At 36.7% G+C, this 24,736-nt stretch overlaps 1 protein-coding gene across 1 annotated transcript in view; it reads right to left on the bottom strand.

Annotated features, from left to right (window-relative positions):
• CTNNAL1 (catenin alpha like 1) overlaps nucleotides 1-24,736 on the bottom strand; it is a 52,891-nt gene that overhangs the window by 13,757 nt on the left and 14,398 nt on the right. The window contains exons 2-11 of the mRNA XM_071736915.1: nucleotides 21,674-21,863; nucleotides 17,514-17,701; nucleotides 13,251-13,370; nucleotides 10,859-10,948; nucleotides 10,124-10,294; nucleotides 8,871-9,071; nucleotides 6,071-6,157; nucleotides 2,445-2,603; nucleotides 1,045-1,137; nucleotides 609-759 (exon numbers count right to left, since the gene is read on the bottom strand). Coding sequence (XP_071593016.1) covers nucleotides 609-759; nucleotides 1,045-1,137; nucleotides 2,445-2,603; nucleotides 6,071-6,157; nucleotides 8,871-9,071; nucleotides 10,124-10,294; nucleotides 10,859-10,948; nucleotides 13,251-13,370; nucleotides 17,514-17,701; nucleotides 21,674-21,863 — 1,450 coding nt within the window. The remainder of the gene's footprint in view (nucleotides 1-608; nucleotides 760-1,044; nucleotides 1,138-2,444; nucleotides 2,604-6,070; nucleotides 6,158-8,870; nucleotides 9,072-10,123; nucleotides 10,295-10,858; nucleotides 10,949-13,250; nucleotides 13,371-17,513; nucleotides 17,702-21,673; nucleotides 21,864-24,736) is intronic.

Genomic DNA, 24,736 nt, shown 5'->3' with positions numbered 1-24,736 from the left:
ATTGTGCAGAGTCGTCAGAGATTCCATCCAGGAGAAAGGACAGCAGTTTAAAAATCAAATAACTACATTCACTACATTATGAAGTGAATAGAAGACAAACTAATAGTATAGAAAATACATATATGTATATATTTTCCAGAAATATAGGAAATTAAACATGCCATACAATTCAAGTTATAATTTGACTGTCATGAACTGAGGTGAAAGCCCTATAACCCTAATATTTGGACACGGCTGGCAAAGAGCTGTGTGAAAAACTTTTGTATCCTTTGAATCCTTTGAAATCTTTTGTATCTCTTGTTCCATTTGATTTTGTTGGAATACCTAATATATAATACATACCTAATGTTACATAAATAAGGCCTTTAAATTTTTGGCTATTGTTTCTTAAAAAAAAAAAAGAAAAAAAAATCCAGTAAGCACCCTAAATTGACTTCTGTGCAAAAGCAGTGTATGTGCATATTATCACATAGGTTCCACATTGCCATATGGGATGTGGGACTGTTTACTGCACTCTTACAAAAATGGTATTTTCTAAATCACACTTAAAATTCTTAGACTATATGATTTACAAACTTCATTTTTCTATTTGTACATAGCATTCTTACCTCTTCTTCCTTCAAACACATCATTGATTTCTCTTAACAACAAAGACATGTCACTCAGTTGAGATTCCCAAGCCTCACAAAACACTTCAAGATTTTCTTTTGCAATCTTGCTAGATGGATGTAATGCCAGTGTTTCTGCAGCAGAAATTATCTAGAGAGAGAACAAAACAAGTTCTTTTGTAAGTCCCAATAAATACTGTTGCACAGGAATTAACAAATGCCTATGGCAGGCAAATCACAAAATTCCAGGGCTACTAATGTGTCTGTAGTGTATTGATCTGATATTTGCAGGCCTGTGCATTCTTTTTTACCATTGCCCAACATGTAACTCTTTCTTCAAGCTGCTCCAACAGTTCAACGTTAGGTCTCCAAAAAATTAATACAAGGAAATTTTATTTCTCTTCAGAAAAAGTGCCCAGATAAAAACTATGCATACCTGAGGGCCAGTGACCTGAAAAGTATCTTCTGCATGTATGCAAGTTATCTCGAGGGGCTCAGTTCCAGAAACATGTCTCAGCAAGCGACACATCTAAATATTTACCAGAAAAAGATGCTTTCATTAGTAGTGAGAACAGGTGCACATGCACAAACACAAAGTTATCAAGTGTTTCTCAGGAAGAATCTACAATAAAACAGGGATATATCCTGACTTGGAATGTGTAGAAAATCACCAGGAGAAAGCCTTATTTACTAAGTAAAACAGCAATGATTTCATGCATTTATGACTGAATAAGCCTGAAAGTAATCAGAAACCTATGTTACTTGGAAAAATAGTAGTATCAGTGGCTCCAACAAAACTGTCTTATTCAGCAGTTGACATCCATGTGGAAAATTCAGGCTGTCATCATCCAGGGGACTTGAATCATCTCTGAGTAAATCAGCAAAGTAATTTAGGGAATACTGCTTCCTTTAACAGTAAGCAAAATTCAGGTTTTTTTGGGGGGAAGAGGTGGTGTTTTTTTTGTTGTTGTTTTGTTTTAATTTTTTTATTATTATAAGCCTAATCATGAACTCTGAGATGAGAAGGAACACCAAAGTTTTTTTCAGATCAAAAGGAGAATTTATAAGACTCAGACAGGACATAGGAAAGTAACTGCACTCTCCATCACCAGAAATGCTTCAAGGCCTCACATACGAACATTATTTAGTCTCAGAAAAAAGGGACATTAAAGAAAATCAAAAAGCCACAGCACTGATTTGCCAGTCCTGGAAGTTCCAAGAGTGTTGCTTTTGCATATTCATACTGTCAAGATGAATCCTCAAGCGCCAGATGATATCAGAATTTTTTAGAAAGGAGGAAGTATCAGTTGCCTCTCATAAATAGTGTCTGGCATCCCCATGTTATAGATTCGTAATCTTGATCTGTATGTCTGCTACTGGTGCAATTACTTCTTTTCCATCTCAAGACCACAGTATGTGACAGATTATAGAACTGAAGCAGAACCACGTATGCACACAGTCTTGAATAACTTCTCAAAAAAAAGAAATTAAAATACGTATTTTTCCCTACTGTATGCCTGAAAACCTAAAAAAGGAATTGAAACGTTCCATTTGAGTAGATACCACAATTTGTGCTCTGTAAGGTTCAACTCACAATAACTTTATAAATGCTAAAAACATGGGTAAGACTGTACATCCCCTCTACAACAAATGTATGCCACACTGCCTCCTTTGGCTGAGACTATGTGCCAAGAACAATACAAAATTCCACACTACACTGGGAAAATAAAGCTAAACATTACAAAAAACCCAATGCCTTCTTAAATAAGAGACTAAGACAAATCTGTCCACCCATTTTCCAAGTGCCTTACAAAATGAAAGCAGTCATGAACTCACCTCAACAAGTTGCTCTTTCTGTTCTGATAGCTTGCAAGTATATTCTGCTACAGCTTCAAGATTTCCCTCTATTCCTGTGATTTTTAATGCTTTGAGAACCATATGATCAGTTTGGTATTTTAGCAGATCTGATGCCAAAGATGTTGCTGCACTGTGGACCTTGAACAGCATGAAAAAAAAGGAGAGTTAAAAAAACCTGCACCCAATACCAAATAAAATAAATTTACAACTGTTGCACATGGAATAAACCTGAGATTGATTTTTCCAAGTAAAAAATTCACTGCCATGAAAGCTCATAACCATGCAAGCCTGCATATTATCTGAGGCTTTAATTCTTCAATTACTATTCAAAAGTACAAAGATATTATCTACCACATTCCAAAAAAACCCCAGCCACAATCATATGAGAGAATATGGAGAAAAACAAAAGAGCAGCTGTTAGAATCAGAACATGAAGTTACCACATTGCTGCTTTCTGATAATGCTACAGCTGGGAAAGAAAAAGGCACATGAATTTGTGGGACATAAAGTTCAGTATAAGCATGGCACAATGGCCACTCTGTTTCTTATGAGCACAATAAACTGAGTGAATCAGACTACAGACACAAAGCATCTGAGTTTATTAATTATACTAGACACTTTCCTATGAATATATTGATTTATAGGTGATGCAAAAAAAAAAACAAAACAAAAAAAACTGAATATAATCAGCTTGTGACATGGCCTTAGATAACTAAGAAACATCTTTTCTGCAAGGAGACTGAATCCTGAGATGGGTCTTGGAGAAGACACTCTCCCTATGCTCCCAATAAGCAAGAAGAAACTTCCCCTTGCTCAGAACCACAGAGCTGCTGGAATTGTGCAGCTACCCTGCCTGACAACAGCTACCAGCAACAGCTGCTGCTAGTCCTAGTGATGAGTCAGAAAGGGTTGCTTTGTGCCTTATCATCAGCCCCATTTTAAAAACATAGGGGAGAACAAAATAGCAATCTCTTTAGAAACAGCAGAACATTGTTATGCTCGTAAGACTCATAATGACTCTTGTAATATTACACTCATTTTGCTGGACTGCACTGAATACACAACCAACTTGGCTGGTCAAGAAGAAAGCTATTTTTCAAGCTCTTACAAATGAAATAAACTTGACATTGTGATGCTGGTGGGCCTTGACTCTGTAGAGAAGAGAATATTTACTAGAATGATATGTTGGGATTTTTATTCCACTGGACTCTATCTATTTTACTCCCATCTTCAGCAGTACTTCCTCTGTAGTCCAGAATTAAAGGGGTTTTGTTTGTTGGCTTTTGTTTGGTTTTATTGCATGCAAGAAATCTGAGTTTTTGCCTCAAAACTTCTGTGAATATTTTTTAAAATAATGAAAAAAGCTATGACAACCTGTTATAAACTATTTATATAGCTCTGCTCACATGTCATTACAAATTAAAACAAACTACTAATCTCAGAAATCAGGTTGGCTCTGAAGAAAGTGTATCTACAAGGCTACTAATTGAGTAGGAACTGGCAATTCTCATTTATATAAAGGCTACATAGAGATTATCTTTTTATTGAGAGATTGTTCTCATCTTGATGTAAAAAAAAAAATTACTCCTATTTAATGCTTAATCTCAAGGAAGGAAGATACCTTTTGTTTCTTCCATAGAGTGACAGACATGGGAAAGAACTGCTTTTAAAAAGGCTGTCAGAGTTCTGACCACCCAGGCTCTCAAAGACATACTAATTAGTCACAACACTTAATTTTCTTAGTAAAGATTGTGATTGCTGACTGATAGTACCTGAAGTCAGACTGACAGAACAGTCCTCCTCTGCCATGTACAGAAACATGGCTACTCTGGAAGAAATCCAATTACTACAGCGAGAACAAGGAAAATAATATAATACTCTAAATCTACTTCTATAAGTAGCATGAGCCATGCACATTTTAAAAAGGCTTTGATAAGAAAGCTTTAATACTCCACAGGTCACAAAAGCAAGTCATACAGAACTTAGAATTTGTTAGTTTAGAAATCCAAACCCACTCATTTTGCTCCACAATTTCTAAGTCAGCACGCTACGTTTCCATCTGCATTGCTTTTAATATGGAGCGACATCACAGGGCACAGGTAACCCATTATTTTGTATTTTATGCCCCCTCAGTTAGCTGGTTTAGAGATGGTACTTTGCTATTATTTTCACCACACAAAAGTAATTAATCTAAGTGTGGTAAATATGTCATCTTTGTTGCATGACATTTTCATAAATAGAAAACTGTGGGCAGGACAATACAGTAAAATCTACATTGTGGATCTGCAAGAAAATACATCATTTCTTCCACATACCAGCCACCTTTGGCTTTATGATCTGTGCAGTAACAGAGCTGCATGCTGTTTGACTGGGAACACTTTCTCCTCATTCAGCAGAGAGTAGCAATGTTACTCAGAAAGGACTGAGTAACCATTTGAATCTTAAAATTGAAGCAGCTGGATGTCACCCTGGAAAAGGTCTGCTCTTGTTCTTTGTCATTTAGTAATTCAAAGATAAAACTATTAAGCAAAGTGTAAAAATTATGTATCCTCCACTTTCTGGGGCCCAACACACTGCCTGACAGCAGAAGCCCAAAGCACTCACTGCTACAGAAACAGATTCAAAGCACAAAACCTTCAGGACAGCTGCAGGAATTATAAGTTGTTCATTTTGCATCTATTTAAAAATACACAGCATGATTTTTTTGAGCACTTGAGGTTTTCCAACTACAGCAGCTGAGAGCTGAGACTGAGGAAGTTCATCATAACTTCTCGAACATCTTTGCACATCTCAAGAGCCTAATATAGAAACTCACTGTCATTGGTCTTTATTTTCTGATCTGTTTAAAGGAACAGTAATATGAAGCAGTTGAAAAGGTCTCTGAACAATCTGCAAACACTGAGAGGGGCCAGAAACCAGTAATTCTGTATTTGGCCCAAATCTGTAAAACAGACAAGAGATCAATGCTATCTATTAAAAAGGGGTAGAAGGGAGGGTGGTCCTGATCAGCAAAGTGAAGTCCATTCCATGTACCAAATGATGCAACTATCTTCTGTATGTGTAGGATGACACCAGCACATTTGCATTTAGGAAAAGAATGATTTACAACAAACATGTACACTGCCACCAAATGTATAGAAAAATACCTGATCATAAGGCACTGTCATAACATGTTGCTGCTACACAAATTGATAGAACAGGTTAAGTGTAAACAAATAGCATATATAATTTCTTAATTTAGGCACACATTAACAAGAAAAAGTATTTAAAACAGTGATGTTTGCATACCCAAGGAAAATTTAGCCTGCACATTTAAAGTAATGATTATACACATAGCACATTATTTCTTAATTTTTTTTTTTTTTTTTTTTTTTTTAAATTGTTGTAACAGCCTACAGACTTCTAACCCAACAGATTTCTGATCAGTTCTAAGCAAGGACACAGAAGATGACCACATACTAGCTCCCTAATTCTTATTTAGCTACCTTTATCTATAAACAGATACTATCCTTTCTGGCTACAAGATCCTATTTTACAACTCCACATACAGCAAGTTAAGACATTCAAGCTTTTGTTCACCTTATGCTTGCTTAAACTAGACTTACCTCTCTTTTAAGTTCATTCATGCACTGGCACGTTTTTAATATGGCTACTTCTAAGTCTTCCATGAGATCCTTTGTCTTCTGGTTTTGCTACAAGGCAAAGAAAGCAACATTACACAAAAACCCCGCAAATCCCACCTTCACATCATGTGTCCTTACTTCAAGTTGCTCTAGAGGCAGCCTTTTCTTTCTAAAGGTAATATTTTCATTTGCAAATCCTGGGTATTTTTACTTGAAAAAGTATTGTACAGAAACATTTATGACCAAATCAAATCTAAAAATAATAGTGATGCAGGCTAATTGACTGTTTCTACTCAATGACAACTTATTCCTGAACGTCACTAAGCTTTTTTTTCAATAAAGGGGTTTACTTAGACTTTACAACTTCCAAAAAATCTTCTGTCTAAACATGCAAAGGTAGAATACCAGTTTCTATTTAAGAAAAAAAAATGCCTTAGACAACCTTTTAAAATAAAGCTGTACCTAAACATACCAGAAGTACAGTAGCTAGTAACATTTTGTTGAGCTAGCTTGACAGAGCTCCCACTTCTGCAAATACCCTTGTCTGTTGAATGACCCAGGTCAAAAGACATACATGAAGGAAAGAGTTTTTTATTCTCCTCCAAAATATATTGGAAGCAATTATCCTAGCTTTAGTCTCTCAGGAGTCTAAATTAACATTTATGGACACCCACACCCTCTCCATTTTATTTAAAGAAACAAAACAACATCCAAGGCAGTATGATCTCTTTTTCAAGTATTCTTATTTATGTCTCAAAAACTACCTGTCCCTCAAATTTAATTCTTTCCTTTAAGTAATTTGTACAGAAATGTAAAATTGCAAAATGTTTCTTGTGGTAGAAGTGAATGTTTTACACTGTCCTTTTTATTGCTTTTAATTATTTAATGTTAACAGTTTTGCTTCCTCCATGTGCAACTTTTTTTTTTTTTTTTTTTTTGTTTGTTTGGTTTGGTTTTTGTTGGCTTTTTTTAAAAACACAAGTGAAATGATTGTCTAGCTAAAATAAGGTTACAGGAAAACCTAAAATGGGGACAGTAGCTTGCAATCTTATGAGCTCAAAGATGGACAGGAAGGATTTCAGAAACATTAAACACTTAAAAAACAGCATTAGACTATCTGTTGTACTGTGTTTTCTTTACCATACAATAATATAAACAAGAGCAGATGAGTGATGGCAGTCTAATTTAGACTTGACCCAAGTTACAAGACTCATATTTTTAAATTAGTCTTCACTGAAGACTCACAATTACCCAGTTTGCTAAAATTAAGTACAGTGATTGGAAATGGAAATAATTGGTCAGTCTAAGAGCTCTACATATCCCCTAGCTCATGCATTCCCTAAGCATGAAAACAATTTTATTTTTTTTTTTTAAATCAATAATCCCACATATTAAGTCCCTTAGGAAATATTCACTGCCCAATGAAGCTGCTGAGCTGAAACTCAAAAGCCACCTCAGTAAGCTGATGCTGTTTTATCATCTTTCTTGATCTTCAGCCAGAGCTAGGCTGGGTTATTTATTAATGAAGATACTTAATGCATAAGCCCATATGTGCACACCCAAGTATTTCACAGCTCATATATATGCATAGGCTTCTACTAGCCTCTCATTCCTATCACTTGAAATGCAGCATGTAAATTGCTAGAGGTGATCAGTTTCTACCAGTAACAGAGCTCAGAAATACCCAAGTGTATTGGTTTTGGCTGGGATAGAATTATTCTTCTTCATAGTATCTAGAAGGGAGTTGTTTTGAATTTATGATAAAAACTGTGTTAATATGGGGATGTGTTAGCTACTGCTGAGCTGTGCTTACACAGCTGCCTACCAGGGCTAACCAGCAAGCCAAAACCATTTTACTTTCTTATCACTGTGGCATTCCATGCAATTAATAATCCATGTGTGACTTCACTGAAATAACAACAGTCTATTACTAGTAAGATTTATATGTTCTTCAAACTGCACTACATTAAGAACACCTGACTCCAGCATCTGATTCAAGGAGAAAAAAAGGAACAAAAATGCTTTCACATTAAGTATCCTATACGAGTACACATCTGCCATATTTCATCATGTTGATAAGAATTTGTGTTATACGTTTCCCCAGGAACAATACTGAAAGCAGCTGCATTTTCCATCTCTCTTTTTTCCTTCTCCTTTTGCATTTATTTTCTATCATCTTCAAGGAACAAGGTAAGACAAATGAGAGAGGGAGGCTTAATGTACTACTTCTCAAAAAAAGAAATTTACCATCATTGAAATCTTGTATAAAGGACAAGCCAAAAATTCTCTTTAAGGCTTGTTGTCTCTTTCCACTCTCTCCTCTATCCGTAAGATTAAAAACACAATTTCTTTTTACAGTTTTTCCCTTTTTTTTAAGCACTTGCAGTATTCTGTTGAAAACAAGTAACAGAAACTGTGGTCACTTCCATGAGATCAAGACAAATTAAATCTCTAAACTATTCAACCAAAAGACCTAACTGTTTAAGACTGTGCAATAACACTTAGATTTGCCTTATTGTTTCCACCTACAGCTTTATCAAATGCAGGCTAGCACCACTAGTAGCCTAATTTAGCCAAAGAATCAATGAAGCAATATTGCTAGGGCAAGGGGAGGATAGAAAATACTGAAGATGCAGAAGCACAGAACAAACCCTGGCTTCCTTGATCAGCTCTCACTGTGAGGAATATACAGTTCTCTCTTCCGAGACCAGAAGAAACACTGCATTACAAATTTCTTTCCAAAGTAGAGGTGAAAAGATTTACTTTGCTAAAAAGCTCTTACAGCTTGCATCCACACTGAAACCAGCTGTTCTAGTTCCATTTTAGCCTGTTTAGACAGCTCCAAAATGTGTTCTCTGTGCTCATGACTGGTATAGGCTGAGTCTGTGAAGTCCTCCGTATGTTCCAGGATAACTTCCAGCATTGTTGAAAGGTTCTCTTTTGAGAGAAAATAAAGATTCTCACGAAGACCCTCCACCTTATTCTGAAAAAGAAACGTAACAGTTCCTTGAGAATTTATCTGGTTTTACAGTTGTGATGCAAAAGCAGATGCATCGTTGTACAGTTTATTTTTGTTCTTGGCGCCTTTTTTTTTTTGTTGTTTTTGTTTTAAATTAATCGTTTGCTTTCAAAGTAACCCTACATTTTGCTAGTATCCAGACATCTGGATAGTTTAGGCTTAGGAATTATTTTTGTAATGTAATAACACCATCAGCAAAGTACTTGCCACTCATCAGAAGTAACAGCCAATACATTATTGTTCTCCCATTATCAATAAAAGGGTTTTAAGTTCAGTTAAAGTTTTGGAAATTAATTTTGTATTCAAAAGTTCTTCAACATCATACTCAACATTTGAGCATTTTTCCAAAAATTTACATGTAACAAACTGAATAACTTGAGGCACTTTGCAAAAATTTAAAAAAAATTTTAAGGGGGATATTAAACAAACAGATAATTTTTTTCAAAAGACAAGACATGGCCATCCATTAACAATTCTTAACTGAGTATGAAACTTAAAAGAGCCCCTTATCAGGAAAAAAGACTGAGTTACAACATAGAATTTCAATTCATAACATTTCATTTGAATGACAGTCTGCTCTTTTAAATGCCTGGATGACTATTTTTGTGCATGGGGTTAAAAATAATACCAATTATAAAGTATATATATATTGGTATATATAATTATACCAATTATATTCTTCAATCTCAGCTGTTTTAGTGAGGTTCTGATTTCTATCCTGATACTTAAGTTTTATTCACTGTTCAAGACCTCACCTCAACAAAATGAGGGTTCTGAATGAATTCTGATCCAGAAGAAGATGGCAAGTATCAGATGGTGTATTTTGGCAATGATAATGAAATTATAACCACCTTTTGTCAGATTCTTTTATGTTTTGAGACAGCTATTTCAGTTAACTATTTGGAAGATGCAGCTCCACCATTTGGAATTTATTTTTATTAAATTTAAAAAAAATTAATTCTAGTTTTGAGGTAACTTAATAGGCTGTAAGAAAACAATACCATTTCTGTTCTTACCTTGAATTCTTTGATGCCAGAATATATGCTGATGGGTGCCATTTCATTTTCTCCATTTGGTCTAGAATCAGTTACAATTTCTATTACCTGTTCCAAAGCTAATCTCATTCTATGAAAAACTCCATCTTTGTTTATACGAGCAGATTCACAGTCTGGATGCCTTAGACAAGTCTTTTAAAGAAAGCAAAGAAAGTATTACGAAAGAGTGCACATGCAGTAGACCAAAATAAATGCTCCCTGCTAAGCTAAGTCTAAACAGTGTATTAGAATACAATAAATTCTTTCTGTTAAACTGCTATTGTGTTAAGTAGAACTCAAAGCATTACTCAGAATATAAGGATTTTCCTCTACTTATTCTTTACTCATGGAATGGTTTGGGTTGAAAGGGACCTTAAAGATCATCTAGTTCCACCCCCCTGCATGGGCAGAGACACCTTCCATTAGACCAGATTGCTCAAGGCCCCATCCACCCTGGCCTTGAACACTTCCAGGGAGGGAGCAGCCACAGCTTCCTTGGGCAACCTGTGCCAGTGTCTCACCACCCTCAAATTAACTAATTCTTAAATTAAGTAATTTCTTCCTGATATCTAATCTAAATCACCCCTCTTCAAATCTGAAGAGTTGTGTACTCTTTACCATGCAGTTTACAGTGGGGCTGAGAAAGAAAAGTTAGCTATCCAGCCAGATGACATACTCCATGGTTTATCCAAGCTGTGTAAGAGTGTGAATACTCACCTTTGAAGCAGTCAAGAGCATCATGGTGCACTTCTCAAGAACAGCCCTGGATGCTGCCATTCTAGCCTTTTTCTTCTCATCCTTCAAATCCTAAACATCAAAAGAAAATATGACCTGAATATGACACAGTAGCTAAAATGTTAACTGCCTGTGAGACTAGAAAAAGGTAACACTCTTGCAGACAGAAGGGTTGTGAGAAAACTTCATGTCTGACAACTGCTATTTTCAGCCAAAGTCGTGATCTAGGATTTTATTTTCAGACAGATTTTAATGAATGTGTTTATTCTGGGATCTCCTCAAAGACAGATCTCAGCAATATGGAGCACGTTATGTACACTGTCATTAGTTCTGCTAGTTTTGTAATACAGCATTGTTCATAAAACAGGAAAACGAGGGTAAATATACCTGATTTTAAAAATTGTCTGAAATGGGGGAGCAGGGTTAAGCAGAGACATAAACCAACAAGTTTTCACTGTACTGTAAATGAAGGAAACGTGCAATAAGTATTTTGCCTACTTGAGTGTTTTATTTACTATGTATCAGTACTGTAAAAAGTTGTAACAGGCTAAAAAAATTAGAAAGGCCTTGTAGAAAGGCCTTGAGTAGAGGAACTTTTCAATAACTCTCTAGAGAGAAGGATTTATGTGCCAAATTGAACCACACTCCCAGCAAAGTTCAGCAAAAGGGAGAAGTTAAGAATCTAAATTGGGATTGGAGCAGGAGGGAGAGAAGAGGGCAAGACATGAATGCCTCAACATGTATGAGGGTCTGAAAAGAGGAAGAACTTGAGAAGCTACAACTACAATCTTCTCAGTGGTAGCAAAGATAGCTGAGAGCTATTTGAGTGCTAAAAAGGCAACTGAATGGGACCAGCTGAAAAGGGAACAGTTTACAGGATGGAATTAGTCCTAATTCATCCTAGATTACCAAAAAACCTCAGGTATATCACAATAGCAGTCTGCTTTGACATTTTTATAAAAGTCTTGCTTAGCAACTACAGAAAATCTTTAAGAACAAAATTCCATTTAAAGAAAAAAACCAAAAAAACCCAATACCTAAATTTCTGTAATTCTGACACTACATTCTGATAAACATGATTCAGACTCAAGGGTTTTTTAAAATACTTACAATAATTATACTAAGGAAAAACACTTTGAGGGTTGTTTCCTCCCAAAAAAACTAACAATGCCACACAGCACCCTACAGACTGTAAGGTCAGCACATCAAAAATTTTATGATACAATTTAGAAGGTACTGAAGAAACACTCTTTCCAAGAGTCAAGTAGGTAAGGAAAGGAGTGACAAAGACCCTCCATCAAATCTGAAAACCAGAAATCCTTGAGAATAATATCATTTGCTAGTAACGCAAGGAAGTTCTTCACAAGGAAGAACTGCTAGGTGTATTTCAGGGGAAAACACAGTTCGTTTCCAAGCAAGTATTTCCTTGAATTACATGTAGCCTTTCCAGAACTAACTCTTTGATACTGAGAAGATAACTTTGCAGACTTGGAACAAATCAATTGTAGAAGCAGCAGGGTATGCTTTTATTAGCAAAACTCTCCCATCTTTACCTGAAGGATGCTCCATCATATCACAAAAAAATACTGCATGAAGATAGCCAAATGTTTATAGAAACTGAATTCTCAACTTTGCTGGATATTGGGAACATTGTATTATCTGTATCAGACCCTGACCCATTTCTGAATGGAAAATTTTATTACCAAGGAGAAGCAACCAGCACTCTCAGCAGAAGTCTTAAGCCTCAGCAAACCTTGTATTTACATGAAAGCAGCAGCAAAATCTTCCTGCATTAATGAAAGGCTTTGAAAGAGTCGTTGCATGTGAGACAAAAAAAATCTCACACCAATATAAGGAGGTTTTGACCTAAGCCTAGAAAACTTTCTAAAATAAAAATTTTTGAAAACCCAGAAAAAACTCAAAAAAAGACAGTGCTCTATTAGGATCTAAAGATTTAATGTTTGGAGTTTTCCAAAATAATTACTCTGCTTTCAAATCTCCTCACTAAGTGCAAACACCAAATGCTTCTGTCAAGTAACAATGGGCACATTTTCACATTTTTTTCAGAGGTATAAGGCAGGAAAGTTAGAGCCAAAAGACAGCAATTGAAGCCAAAGAGCATCTCAAATAACACAAACCCAGGCTTCTGGAAGATAAGCAGCTCAAACACTGCAGCGATATTTCTCAGGCTCAGCTTTAAAATCAAAAGATGTCCTTTGAGTGGAGCGAGGAAAAGTTACACTTCAGAGAGAGGACACCAGCAATCAGGTGGGTTTTTTTGAATTGGTTAATTATCCCAGAAGAACCCAAATTTCCCAATGAATCAGATGAAAATTATACCTCACATCTCTCACAGCTTTTTATTAATACTCACATTTTGCCGATCTCCAGTTAAATGGGCGAACTCTACCATTTCATTTCCAAACTGGCTAAATATTTGTACAAACTCCTGGAAACTACTGACTTTTTCTAGTTGTTCCATTGTTGCGAGAACCTGGAAGATACAGGGAAATACTGTGTATTACCAAGATGCTAAACAGAAAATATTAGTACTAAACTGGGAATATTATTTTCAGACACTTGTAAATTGTGTCATTTTCCTCAGTATTTCTGATACTGAGAGTAAAAGTATGACAGGATTCAGTTTCTATAATTAGGAAAAATGTTATTGTCATACTAAATTTTAAAACTTTAATACTTGAAATCATTCTACAGATTTTATCTCCATGTTGTAACTCTCTATTTCAAAGTTCAGTCTCGGATGTGTAATTTTCAAAGTCTAAAACTACAGCTGCACAGTGAAACAGATGTTTTAATGGCTGCATACATTAAAAAAAACAAAAAGAAAAACAAACATACAAAAAAAACCACACCAAAAAAAACCCAAAACAAAGAAACCCAAAAACACTGCATTCCCCAAAACAGAAGTTAGAAATCAGTTTATATATAGTTCCACACTTTTCATAACAACCTTAACCCTGTAGATTTTTATTACTTCTATATAAACAGAAAAATTAAATAAACACAAACTGTATCAAGCATTTACACAAGATGCATAAAAGCATATGAAATCAGCATTTTTAAATTCAGCAAAAATTCTATAGTTTATAAATTACTGAAGCTATTCTGCTGAAATCACTACAGTATGGTTTACAACTAAGATTAATATTAAGGTTTTTTAGGTTAGAGGTACAGTTGCTAAACCCAATGTAATCCCAATGTAACCTTTCAAATCCACTAAATGTCTTTTCTGAAGAGAGACAGGCAAAGCAGTTACTGAGTTTCAGACTGAAGATAAAGACACCCCATGAAAATTTGATGAACTGTACTTGAAAAAGAGAAAAATGTCAACTTGTTTTTCCTTTCCTATGCCAAAAGTCTCTTCCTCCAACTGAAAAAGCAGTCTACATACCTAATTGTAACAAACTACTCCTTCCCTGCAACCCAAAAACCCAAAAGCTCCTGGAAGCACCCATTCTTTTGTAATATAGCAGCTCCTCAATCTCATAATCCAGGTAAAGCAAATGCTGCACTAAATCCTGTGAGTACAGTGGAACTGACTGCTTTATCATGCAATACTAGACCACAGTACTGGTCTGAGTATATGATGTTACACAACCAGTTCCACAAAGGCTGCAATAATAGGATTCAGGTGTGGATGCATGTGTAGGGCTGGGGTATAAAGGAGATAGAAGAAAGCTGCACAAAGATGTGAAAACAGCAGTACAAGAGTGAGAGAAATAGGGAAACACAGGATTGGGAAAGCGAAGGTGTAGAAAAGTGAATGTGGGGATATGAGAAAACAAGGTTCAACCTTCTCTTCTAAGACTGGGTAAAAAAATAATAGTAATTACACTCAATCATTCTTGGATTAAGCAAGTACAATACTTCAAGAGTATGGTACTGGTTGCAAGCAACTCTGCTACAGTTATCCTAGAGCAAGTGTTTCTGTCATGATAAATCTCGTCAAATAAAAATTTCAGTGATAGGATACACATTTCCACTACAGCTCACAATTCTAGACATTCCAGGCAGAGCTGACGTTCCAAGAAACTACATATAAGCACAAACCATTCAGATAGCTCTACATTTGCCTAATGGTTACTTAAGAAGTTGTTAAAAGGCAAAATACCTACTGATGTCTTTGTAATTTTTATTTTTAAACTTTGTTCAACATATAACACACAGTAATTAAAATGTGAATCTTGAAGTACAAGGTTGAACATACATATTGAAAAAGACTCTAAGTCCCTACCAATATATATAAACTAGAACTTGGTATTCCCCAGCTACTGCTGCACTTTGAATGTCACTTCTCAGACAGCAGCTGTCAGCTGACATCACTTCAGGGCACATCCCTATTTTGATCCAATACACATAGTGCAGCAACACCCCCATTATCTGCCACTTCCCTCTTCCTTGTTCCGGCACTCCTAACCTGACTGATAACAGTAAGTGGAGCAAGATGTTAAGCTCACTGATGCAGTCACTAAATCTGATGGACAGTGAAACAAATTTTATAAGGTAGAAAAGATGTGAGCAAGGGACTTATGCAACACACAGTCTAAGAACACAGGGATAGTATAGATGGTGCAGAGGACAAAGTAGCAGCAATAGGGTAACTGAGATCACCACCCAGAGGTTGGGTTCTGGAACAGATCACCATTCCAGAAGATGTCAACCACTTCAGCCTATGGGATTGCATCAACCACTAAGCTGTTTTTCTGTCCTTTGCCCTGGGTTGACGTACCCACCAGTATTCATGAGAAAGATTACAATGACTGTGAAAATTAAGGCATTCTGAACAAAGAAAGCAGCAAGGGAAATGGCATCAAAAGTTTAGCACTGGCTATTCACTCTCTAAGATGAAAATGCAGCTGAGATCATCTGGAAGAGTGACCCTCTCCAAAAAGCAAGGATCTGCTCCAGTTGTCCTGATGGTCCTGCTCCTGCCTTTCCATCCTCTACACCATCTTACACTACAGGGTGGTCTCTGAGTACTGTTGTCCCTATCTCTCTATTACAATATTTTTCATAGAAAGAACTCATTTGCTATACATCATACCAGTATCTGACATTTTTCATGTGTAGTCTATAAATACCATAGTATGCCTGTAAAAAGCACCATAATGTATTCAAATTGGTCCTAGAGATGTGAATTACTCTCATGGTACCACAAACAGAAGGTGACATTCTCATGCATGCATAGTCTATGTGTAGAAAAGAAAATGCAGCAAAACCCAAAGGACCACAAAGATCAGGGTGACTAGGGCAGAGTCAGATGCACTTACTCTGGAAAATGAGGCTTCATTTTAGATACCTTAAAATTTAAACCTTGTACCTATGCTTACCATATTCATATCAGTGCATATATGACAATAGTTTCATATATATACTATATATATATATATATATATATACTTAAAACTACCATAAAACACACCTGGCTCCTAGAAGTGAATATATATATATATATCCCTCCTTATCCCTTCACAATACAAGCATTTGCACAGTTACTCTGTAGACTAACTCTGTGTTAACATCAGCCACTTTTGGAAAGGTTGTATTATTTCAGATCACTGCATGGCTGCAGACAAGGGCGGAAGAATAACTCGCAAAAAGCAGTGGAAGGTATGAAATGCACCATATTCTGGCCTCCAGGGCAATAAAAGACCAAAGCTGCAAGTAACTTCAGCAAACTCAGAAAACACATGCCACCTTCACCAACCACAGGGAGAAGTACAAGGACAGGAAAATGGATGCTCCTAAGTCTAAAGCCAGGCTGAATCAGGTCTTGCTGTAGTTTTTGAATCCTGGATTCAAGCAAGTGACTTGGGATCTTGAAGCTGCAAAATAGAGACTAGCATGTCTGAAAAGGAAACTGGAATAAAGGAACAGAGTATGAGGAGTCAAAAGAAGAAAGAGGCTCTCATCGGGAATACAAGCTGAAAATTAATGGAAAAACACAGGCTCTCATTTATCAAACATGAGTTTTTTCTATTTCTGTTTTACCAAAACAGAGAAGGAAAAAAAAAACCAAAACCAAATGAAGAATATTCTACAGTCAATACAATGTAGTACATGACATAGATTACATGAGGCTAAATGAGCCTTCATACATTATTTAAAGCAACTAGGCTGTTTCAAGCTAAATTTCAAGACATCGGTTAAAATGCACAAAAATTTTCATCTGTAAGCCTCACTTCACTAGCACAACTTTTACCAGCATTCCTCACAGCTTTCTGCCTTCAACACATTTGTAATGCTTTCCTTGTCTTATTCCTGACAGCACAAACATCCTGTATTCAGCAAGTAGATGCTTTTATTGGCTGTTTTACCGACAGAAAAACTTTCTACCTTGCAGCAAACTTAAATAAGCAGTAATATGCCATCTTCTCCAGCATACTAAATCAACAGTACAATACAGGTCACATAAGATGTAGTCACCGAAAACTGTTATTTTATTCCTCCTGACTTACAGCCATCTGGTAGGTGAACATGTTTTAAGACATCCATTTTTACCTATTTACTTTGCACTTCCCTCCAGAGATAATAAAGATTCCACTCCATTTAGCACCGCTCTTTTGCATTGACTGCAGGTAATAATTAAAGAAAACAAAAAAGAAGCCATAAATACCTTATTTCTGGAAGTTATTATTTGCTTTATAACAATTCTGTCTGCTAACACCAGCACTTTTGTGACAGAAGAAAGCAGTAATCTTGCAGCTTTTACCACACCAGTTTTGTCTGTAAAGATTGTTATGTGGCTATCAGATTCTGGATGATCCAAGCTTGCCACGTCTGTAAGCTGTGCAATTGTTTCACCTAGAGACATAAAAAAACCAATTAGCATTTCATACTTACAAAGAAATTCTGGGCCATTAAGCACTCTTAACTTTCACCATTGTGACACAGAACATCAATTTCAGAGCTACCTACAAGTCTCCTATTTCACTTCACTTCCTTGTACTGACTGTTGGTGGCACCCTCACCATATTTAAATCTGTCCTATTATTCAGCACTGCCTCATTTTTCCATCTGTAACGTACACTTATTTTCATACAGTATTCTACAGATATTTGAGGTGTAGGAAGGGGGATCTGGGGAACATATAGGGAGAAAATATTAATGAGGCTTTCCCAATTTCAATAGCAAAATTCAGATTGCTGTGCAAGCTTGCAGCACCAACCCACTGAAGAAGTTGGATGCAGTAAGCAAGGAAGAACTATAAATTCCCCTCTACTTTTCAAATTTCAGTTCATATTAACATAATTTATAAATTTCCTATTCCTACAGAAATCTCCATACATGAAAAATAAAGCAATTCCAAACAGTAACATTGGAACTTATTGGAATGATGCACTATAGTGAGGCTACTGCACTTTATGTTTAAAGGAGGACCACCTACTGCCAGAGACAGGAGCAAAAAAAGGCAAGGAAGTGACAAATTTAATTTCATAAGCATCTTCTTACTTAACTGCCATTTAATATTATAATAGTTAAATAGTACTATTTAACCAGTTTTATTTTTCATGCACTTAAAAATTCTACAATCCACTGAAGCCAATGAATCTCCTTGTATGATAAAAATCAGAGGCCCCTAAATCAAATTAAATTTTCAGGAGTACTTTAGGTTATCGTACAACAAGAGAGGAATGGCACAGAGCAGCTTTTTATTCCACAACTGCAGAATGACTTGCTGGGAGACTGAACTCAGGGAAGCTCTGAGACATGCTTTTTGTTAGTGTGCAAGACAACATGAAAAACCCACAACCAACCTCCAGATCACCCCTGAATATAATATCCAGGACATTTGATTGAGTCCCCTATGACTCATCTTCAAAATTCCCTTGAATTACCAAGGTAATTCATCTAAGCAGACAAGATGCACCAAGAGCCTGATAAAGCCATAGGCTTTGAACAAACGACCTGAGGTGCACTATTACTCCAGAAATGCCACACACAAACACTATGGAACAAGGAAGGCCTGAGACTTCTCCTAGCCATGGAGCTCCAGCTTTGAAAGCCTGAGAGTCCTTAAAACCACAGAGCTCCACATTTTATAGTGTTTAAGTATAGATTTCTCTCCTCCAGTTGTTATCCCTTGAGCTCCAAGGTTGCCTGATTAGGTATTGCCCTATGGCAAGGAACTTCCAGTACTTCTGCTAGAACCAGACCAGGTCATAACAGCAACACTATAAATAATCAGAGGGTCATCAGAGGGTCTCTCTATTTTAAGTATGTCAATATCAATAAACAAAGTACATTCCAAGATGGTGAATTCCATGGCTGAAGGTACTGAAAATTCCACTGCCACACCATAATGGTAAATACAGGGTATATACCGGGTAAATACAGTACAAGACCATGTTTAGCAAAATCTGTTCCATGAGCCTCTGCAGTTTTATGATTCTATTTTGAGTCCATCAAATTACAAGGTTTATTACATGGAAATAGCTGTAGTAAGTCTGGAACACTTCAGATCACTGATTATCTCCTTCACAAGAGACAGATACAACATTTGTCTTCCTTTCAAGCCTCTGCAGGATATGTGATTGATTTAAAGACTCCCTACTTTTTCTTAAGCATCTCAACTGCTAATGATCTAAATCCTTTAGTCTTAAAGTATATCTTTTATGGCTAACAAAGTGTCCCTTTAATTTCTGAGGCACCATCTGATCAATCAGCTAAAAAAGAAGTATGAACAGCTCTACAACATCCTCTGTCCTAAACAGAAAGTGATTTATGCTGCTCATTCCATGAGAACATGGGATTATTTCATACAAGTTCATATTCTTGGCTATAACTGACCAAGAGATTTCATTGGCTTACTTGGGAACAACAAAGTTGTTCAAAATTACACATGAGCAACTATGTTGGAAAACTGAATTCAGAGGACAGTAATCCATAAATTTATCTGCACAAAGGACTCTCACCTTGTCCAACAGTCAGCCATCCATGAAGATAATGCTGGCACAAAAAAACACTAGCAAATATATCTGAAACACTGAATTTCCCATCTAAGTGTTCAGTTAGATCTCAAATAGATATAGCACAGAATAAATGACCCATGCCAAGGTAAATGTGAGGCATGACAGAACAGTAAACAGTCTGTATCTTCACTACTCTAGACAGAGGCTCATTTACAGCATTACAGGAAAACCTATCATGTAGAACAGTACAACGGTTTGGTGAGAGAAAATACGACAGACGATTTCTAGATTCTGAACTCCTACTGGATACACCAACAGGGAGTAAAAGCACTTGGTCACAAAATAACTTCCAAGTCAAGAAACAGAGATCCAGACTGCACTGCTCTTTCAGCAGCTGAGATTATTGACGTAAATTTTAGTAATTTGGGCTTGTCAGCACTTTACTGGGATCTCTGAAGAGAAAACACATGCTTCACATAACAAATGGAATGTTTTCAAATTAGGGCATTTCTGTTTGCAGCCAAGTTCACTGGAGCGACCACAAATTCTCTGTCCAAAGTTTATCTAGAGTCATTCTACAAATAACAAAAATAATCATTCATCACCAGCCTGTCTCTAGACATTGCGACTCTTTGTTGAGAGATTTTCTGAGGATTTCTTACAGTACCATGCCCAATTACTATGTTTTGTTGGTTTGTTTTTTTTTAATCACAAAAATAGTATGACTGCACCCTCAAAGTCTGAGGCCAGCACAGTGATTCAGCAAGAATTATACTAACTAGGACACAAAAAAGGCCAGTTTCTCAGACTTTTGTGGTTATTTAAAAGATAAGAAACACACACCGAGCCAAAAGTCCACTGTTTATCTTAACAGATCAGTTTTAAATACAGTAACCCACAGCTTGGAGCAGAGCACTACACCTTCCTGCAGTTATCCAGACATCAGCATTGAAGGGTCATTTATTTGCCTCCATACCTGGCATCTCAGAACTGTCTCCCTGAAGCCACAGTAAGAAGAGAGTCTGTCACACCTGTAGGTACATCCACCTCCTTAAAGAGCAAAAGCTTCAAGCAGGATTTCCCATGATCTCAATGTATTTAAGCAAAGAAAGGAACCAAACATCCACCACCAGTAATGAACAACAAAAGGAACAATCTTCTAGATGCTATCTTCTTGAAGGCTGCACTGCATTTACTAAAAGCCACTAAAATATTAAGCAAGGAACAGTACTTAATGCCTAGGAAAGTAGTTTCTAGCATGACACTGACATTCTCTTACAGTATCAATTCAGTTATCCACACATCACATTCAATCCACGCACAGAGCAAGCTTGCAACAGAAGCTGAATCCAACAAAAAGGCAAGTGTGATACAAATTTCATTCCTCTGAGGGGAGTCATCAGATGACTGATGTGAGTCATCTTACTGAGTCCTGACAAAATGTGGGTTGACACTGACCTTCATTCAGACATGCAGGTTTAGAACATAGTGACCTCAATAGCATAACACTTGAATTACTTTAAATAAGCCACTATTTTAGCTTGAGGGCAATAAACTCTAAGGCTGTATTTTCAACATTCTGCTCTTTGTATTAACAGCATAAACAAAGAGCAGTCAGGTAATTCCTTGTGGCAAAAGACCTTACAGAAATCAAAGCAAGCACACAAGTCTATTCCCTGTACATAAGATGACAGCAATTCAAGTAAGTGACAAAATCAGGTAACAGATCAGGCCTTGAATGAATGAGCAGAAGAAGGTTAAACAACTGAATAATAAAGTTCTTACATAATTCCTGATACTGAAATTAGTGTGCTAAAAATGGCACAAGCATAACAAGTTACAAATTTAATGAGTAACTACAAACCTGCTCTTCTTGCCTCAATGCAAGCAATGTTCATTTCCTCTTTCAGTTCATGATTTTCGTTGGCTATAGCTTCACCTACTGTAACAAATCTTCCAACTGCCAGGTTAACTGCTTGGCCCACTCGCTGAATTGCTTGCAGAGTCTTGTCTGAACGCTTTGGTTTATCCTTATGATTAATAAGAGTAGTTATCTGCAAACAAGAAGAGTTAATTATTAGAACTGTATGCAAGACATTTTAACCTTAGTATTACAGGCAAATTTTGGAATTAACTCAGTAGTAGATTTTTAGAATACTTCTCTAATAAAATTCAGTGTTAAGTTACGAAATATCATTTAGCTTCTCATAGAATGAAAAAAAAAAGTGGAGTATAATTAAGTCTGCTCATCTGCTTATCTCACACTTCAAATGAATTGAGGAATTGTTTTTTCCTCCCCTTTGCACTATTAAAATAAGCTGCCCTAAGTCTCTCAAGAGGTTTTCACACTACAGATACAGAAAAAGTTGGAGTCTAATAGTTGACATATCAACATCATTTTGAATTTGCCAGCCATGGGAATCTTACAAACTTTTTGTGCTGCCAGGTAATTAAATACACTCATCAATTATTATTTGAGAGCTTTGGCTATTTTTACTGAAAGCAGAGTTTCTATATGATGTTTTAACCAACCGATTTAGGTAGGCTTTAAGAACAAGCAGTAGCAAGAGTCGTTACACAAAAAGAACCATCAGTCTTTCAGAAAAAAATCCCACTTATTTCAGGCCTCCTCCCATTGCAATATCCACTCAGAACCTAGATATCCTCAATTACAAATGTTTTCTGAGTTTAAAAACTTCACCATTTGACCCAAGTTATCAGTAAAACAACTTGTGAGGACATTGTTACTGTAAACTCCACATCCTGTATCAGCTTTTCTGCCCTGTATAACACCACTCTACACATTTCTTCTTGGATGGATCACACCTACCAGAGATTACCTTCTGACTGCAGCAGGAAACAACAATTTGCCCAGAACACCAAACATGAGGAAAAAGACACAGAAATCCCTCTCTCAGGCAAAGAGAAAGGGAATGCAGAAGTAGCTTCACGAACATTAGAACAGTGTGCAATCCTGCCACTCAGAATTAACCACTTATAAATAATACAGGAGCTTTACTTTTAACCAGTTTTGAGCATCCTATATGGGCATAAAAGCCATCATGGTTGCAAAGACAGTCCTGCCTGCCCCTGTCTCCCACTCTTGTTTTTGAAATTAATTTATCTGGAGTAGGTTAAACCTGAGTTCTGAAGAAAGTAACATTTATTAGTTTATTCTTTGTCATATTCAGTTGCCCAGTCCAGGCCATTGCGTAGCTGTATGAATACTTTCGGTGGCAAAAGGGAAAAGATTAAGGTTGGGGACAGAAGGATGGGGAGAAGTGCTGCTTTCAGCAACAGCATTGTTTAAGATGCCCACAGAACTGCATAGTAGGCCCCATCCCCAGGGGCTCAAAGGTGTCTGCTGAAAGGAACTCAGAATTACACAAGCTCCTTAAGTGTTTGCCTCAGCTGCATCAGCTTAATTACAGGTGTCTTTGTTCCTCAAAACATACAAATCACTATTCACTCATACATTCTCCTACACCAGTCAAGCCTATAGTAGGGCAACAGTATAGAAGTTGTACCTGTAATGCCCACATCAGATTGAAGGAAACAGCAGGGACCAATGCAGGAACTGTTCTGCTTCATAATCTGATCAATGCTTACCCTTCAGATATCACCAAGTCGTATTTCAGGGGGAAAACACAGTGGTGTTTTTTAACACTACTGGGGCTGGTTTTGAATGCTAGGAGCTGGTTTGATCAAGTTTGCGGTACTGAATTACTTACAAGGGAAAGTAGTAATATTTCACAGAGCACGTAGTTACATGAAGAGAAAAATATTTCGTTCTAGTACAGAACAACCCTACAGAAGTGCATTGTCTGCCCACTGCCTTATGATATATGCTTTACTTCTCTAACTTACACCTAAGCCACACCCCCTAAAGGCAGCCCACTTTCTGCAATTCATACAACAAATCCAACCCTGTGAGAGTCCCCCTGGTTCACAAACTTCAGCCCCAAAGCCTATGAACCCTACGCCAGCCCAATGAAAATACCATCTTAGGATGGTACAGTCCTATTAAACAGCAAGCTAAGCAAACACCTGAACACCTTCAGGTTCATTCGAGAGGTAAAATGATACTGCCCAGAATACACAATTACCATCACTTCAGTGAAAATCCGTATTAATATTAAATGGATATTAAAGCAGCTGCACTATGCACCTCTCCAGAATTCTTGCACTGTAGATGTTTCAGGTATACCATGCTATCAAATAAGTGATAGCAGCTAATCTAAAAACCCAGATGGCAAGTTCTTACCTACCCATGGGCAGCAGCAAGCCCACAGAGCATTAGACCAAATGCTGAAGAAAACCAATTTGATAGAGGGTGTTAAACCGTGACAACATCTTTGTTTCCTCATCTGATTTTTAAAAAAAAATATCAAAACAATGCTATGCAAACAAATGGCTAACATTACATTTATACAGTTACTGAGAATAAAATAACACAAGGCTAAACCAAACAGAATACTATCTGGATGCATGCCCTGGCTGCAAGTTTACCTCCCACAGCATTGTATGCCAGTGGAAGTTTAAACATGTTCTGTGTAATCCCCCAAAAATGCATATGCAACTAATGCTGCAAACTGAAAGGCATACCATGGTTTTACAAATCATCAAGGCATTTTAATCCCATTATGATGGCAGAGGTATGCAAATGGTGAAAATTATGAAGATATTATAGTTTAAGTTGCTTTAATGAAGTCTTACAAGACATTTTCATAAATAGTTTCATTGACACATGGGTGAAGTTTATGGTTTTATGACTTCTTTAGCACTCTGTTCAGAAGAGGTTTTGCAGGAAAAAATAAGCTCTATAGCCCCCATACAAAGTGAAGCAAGAATCAGCAGCTCTTTTTGCACATCTATCACCGGTGTCATCTTAACCTCATGAATTTCAACAAGGCCAAAAGCAAGGTCC

Source organism: Heliangelus exortis, chromosome 2 (assembly GCF_036169615.1).
Source record: "Heliangelus exortis chromosome 2, bHelExo1.hap1, whole genome shotgun sequence".
NCBI classification, from domain to species: domain Eukaryota; kingdom Metazoa; phylum Chordata; class Aves; order Apodiformes; family Trochilidae; genus Heliangelus; species Heliangelus exortis.
This window is presented reverse-complemented; position numbering and strand designations above follow the sequence as displayed.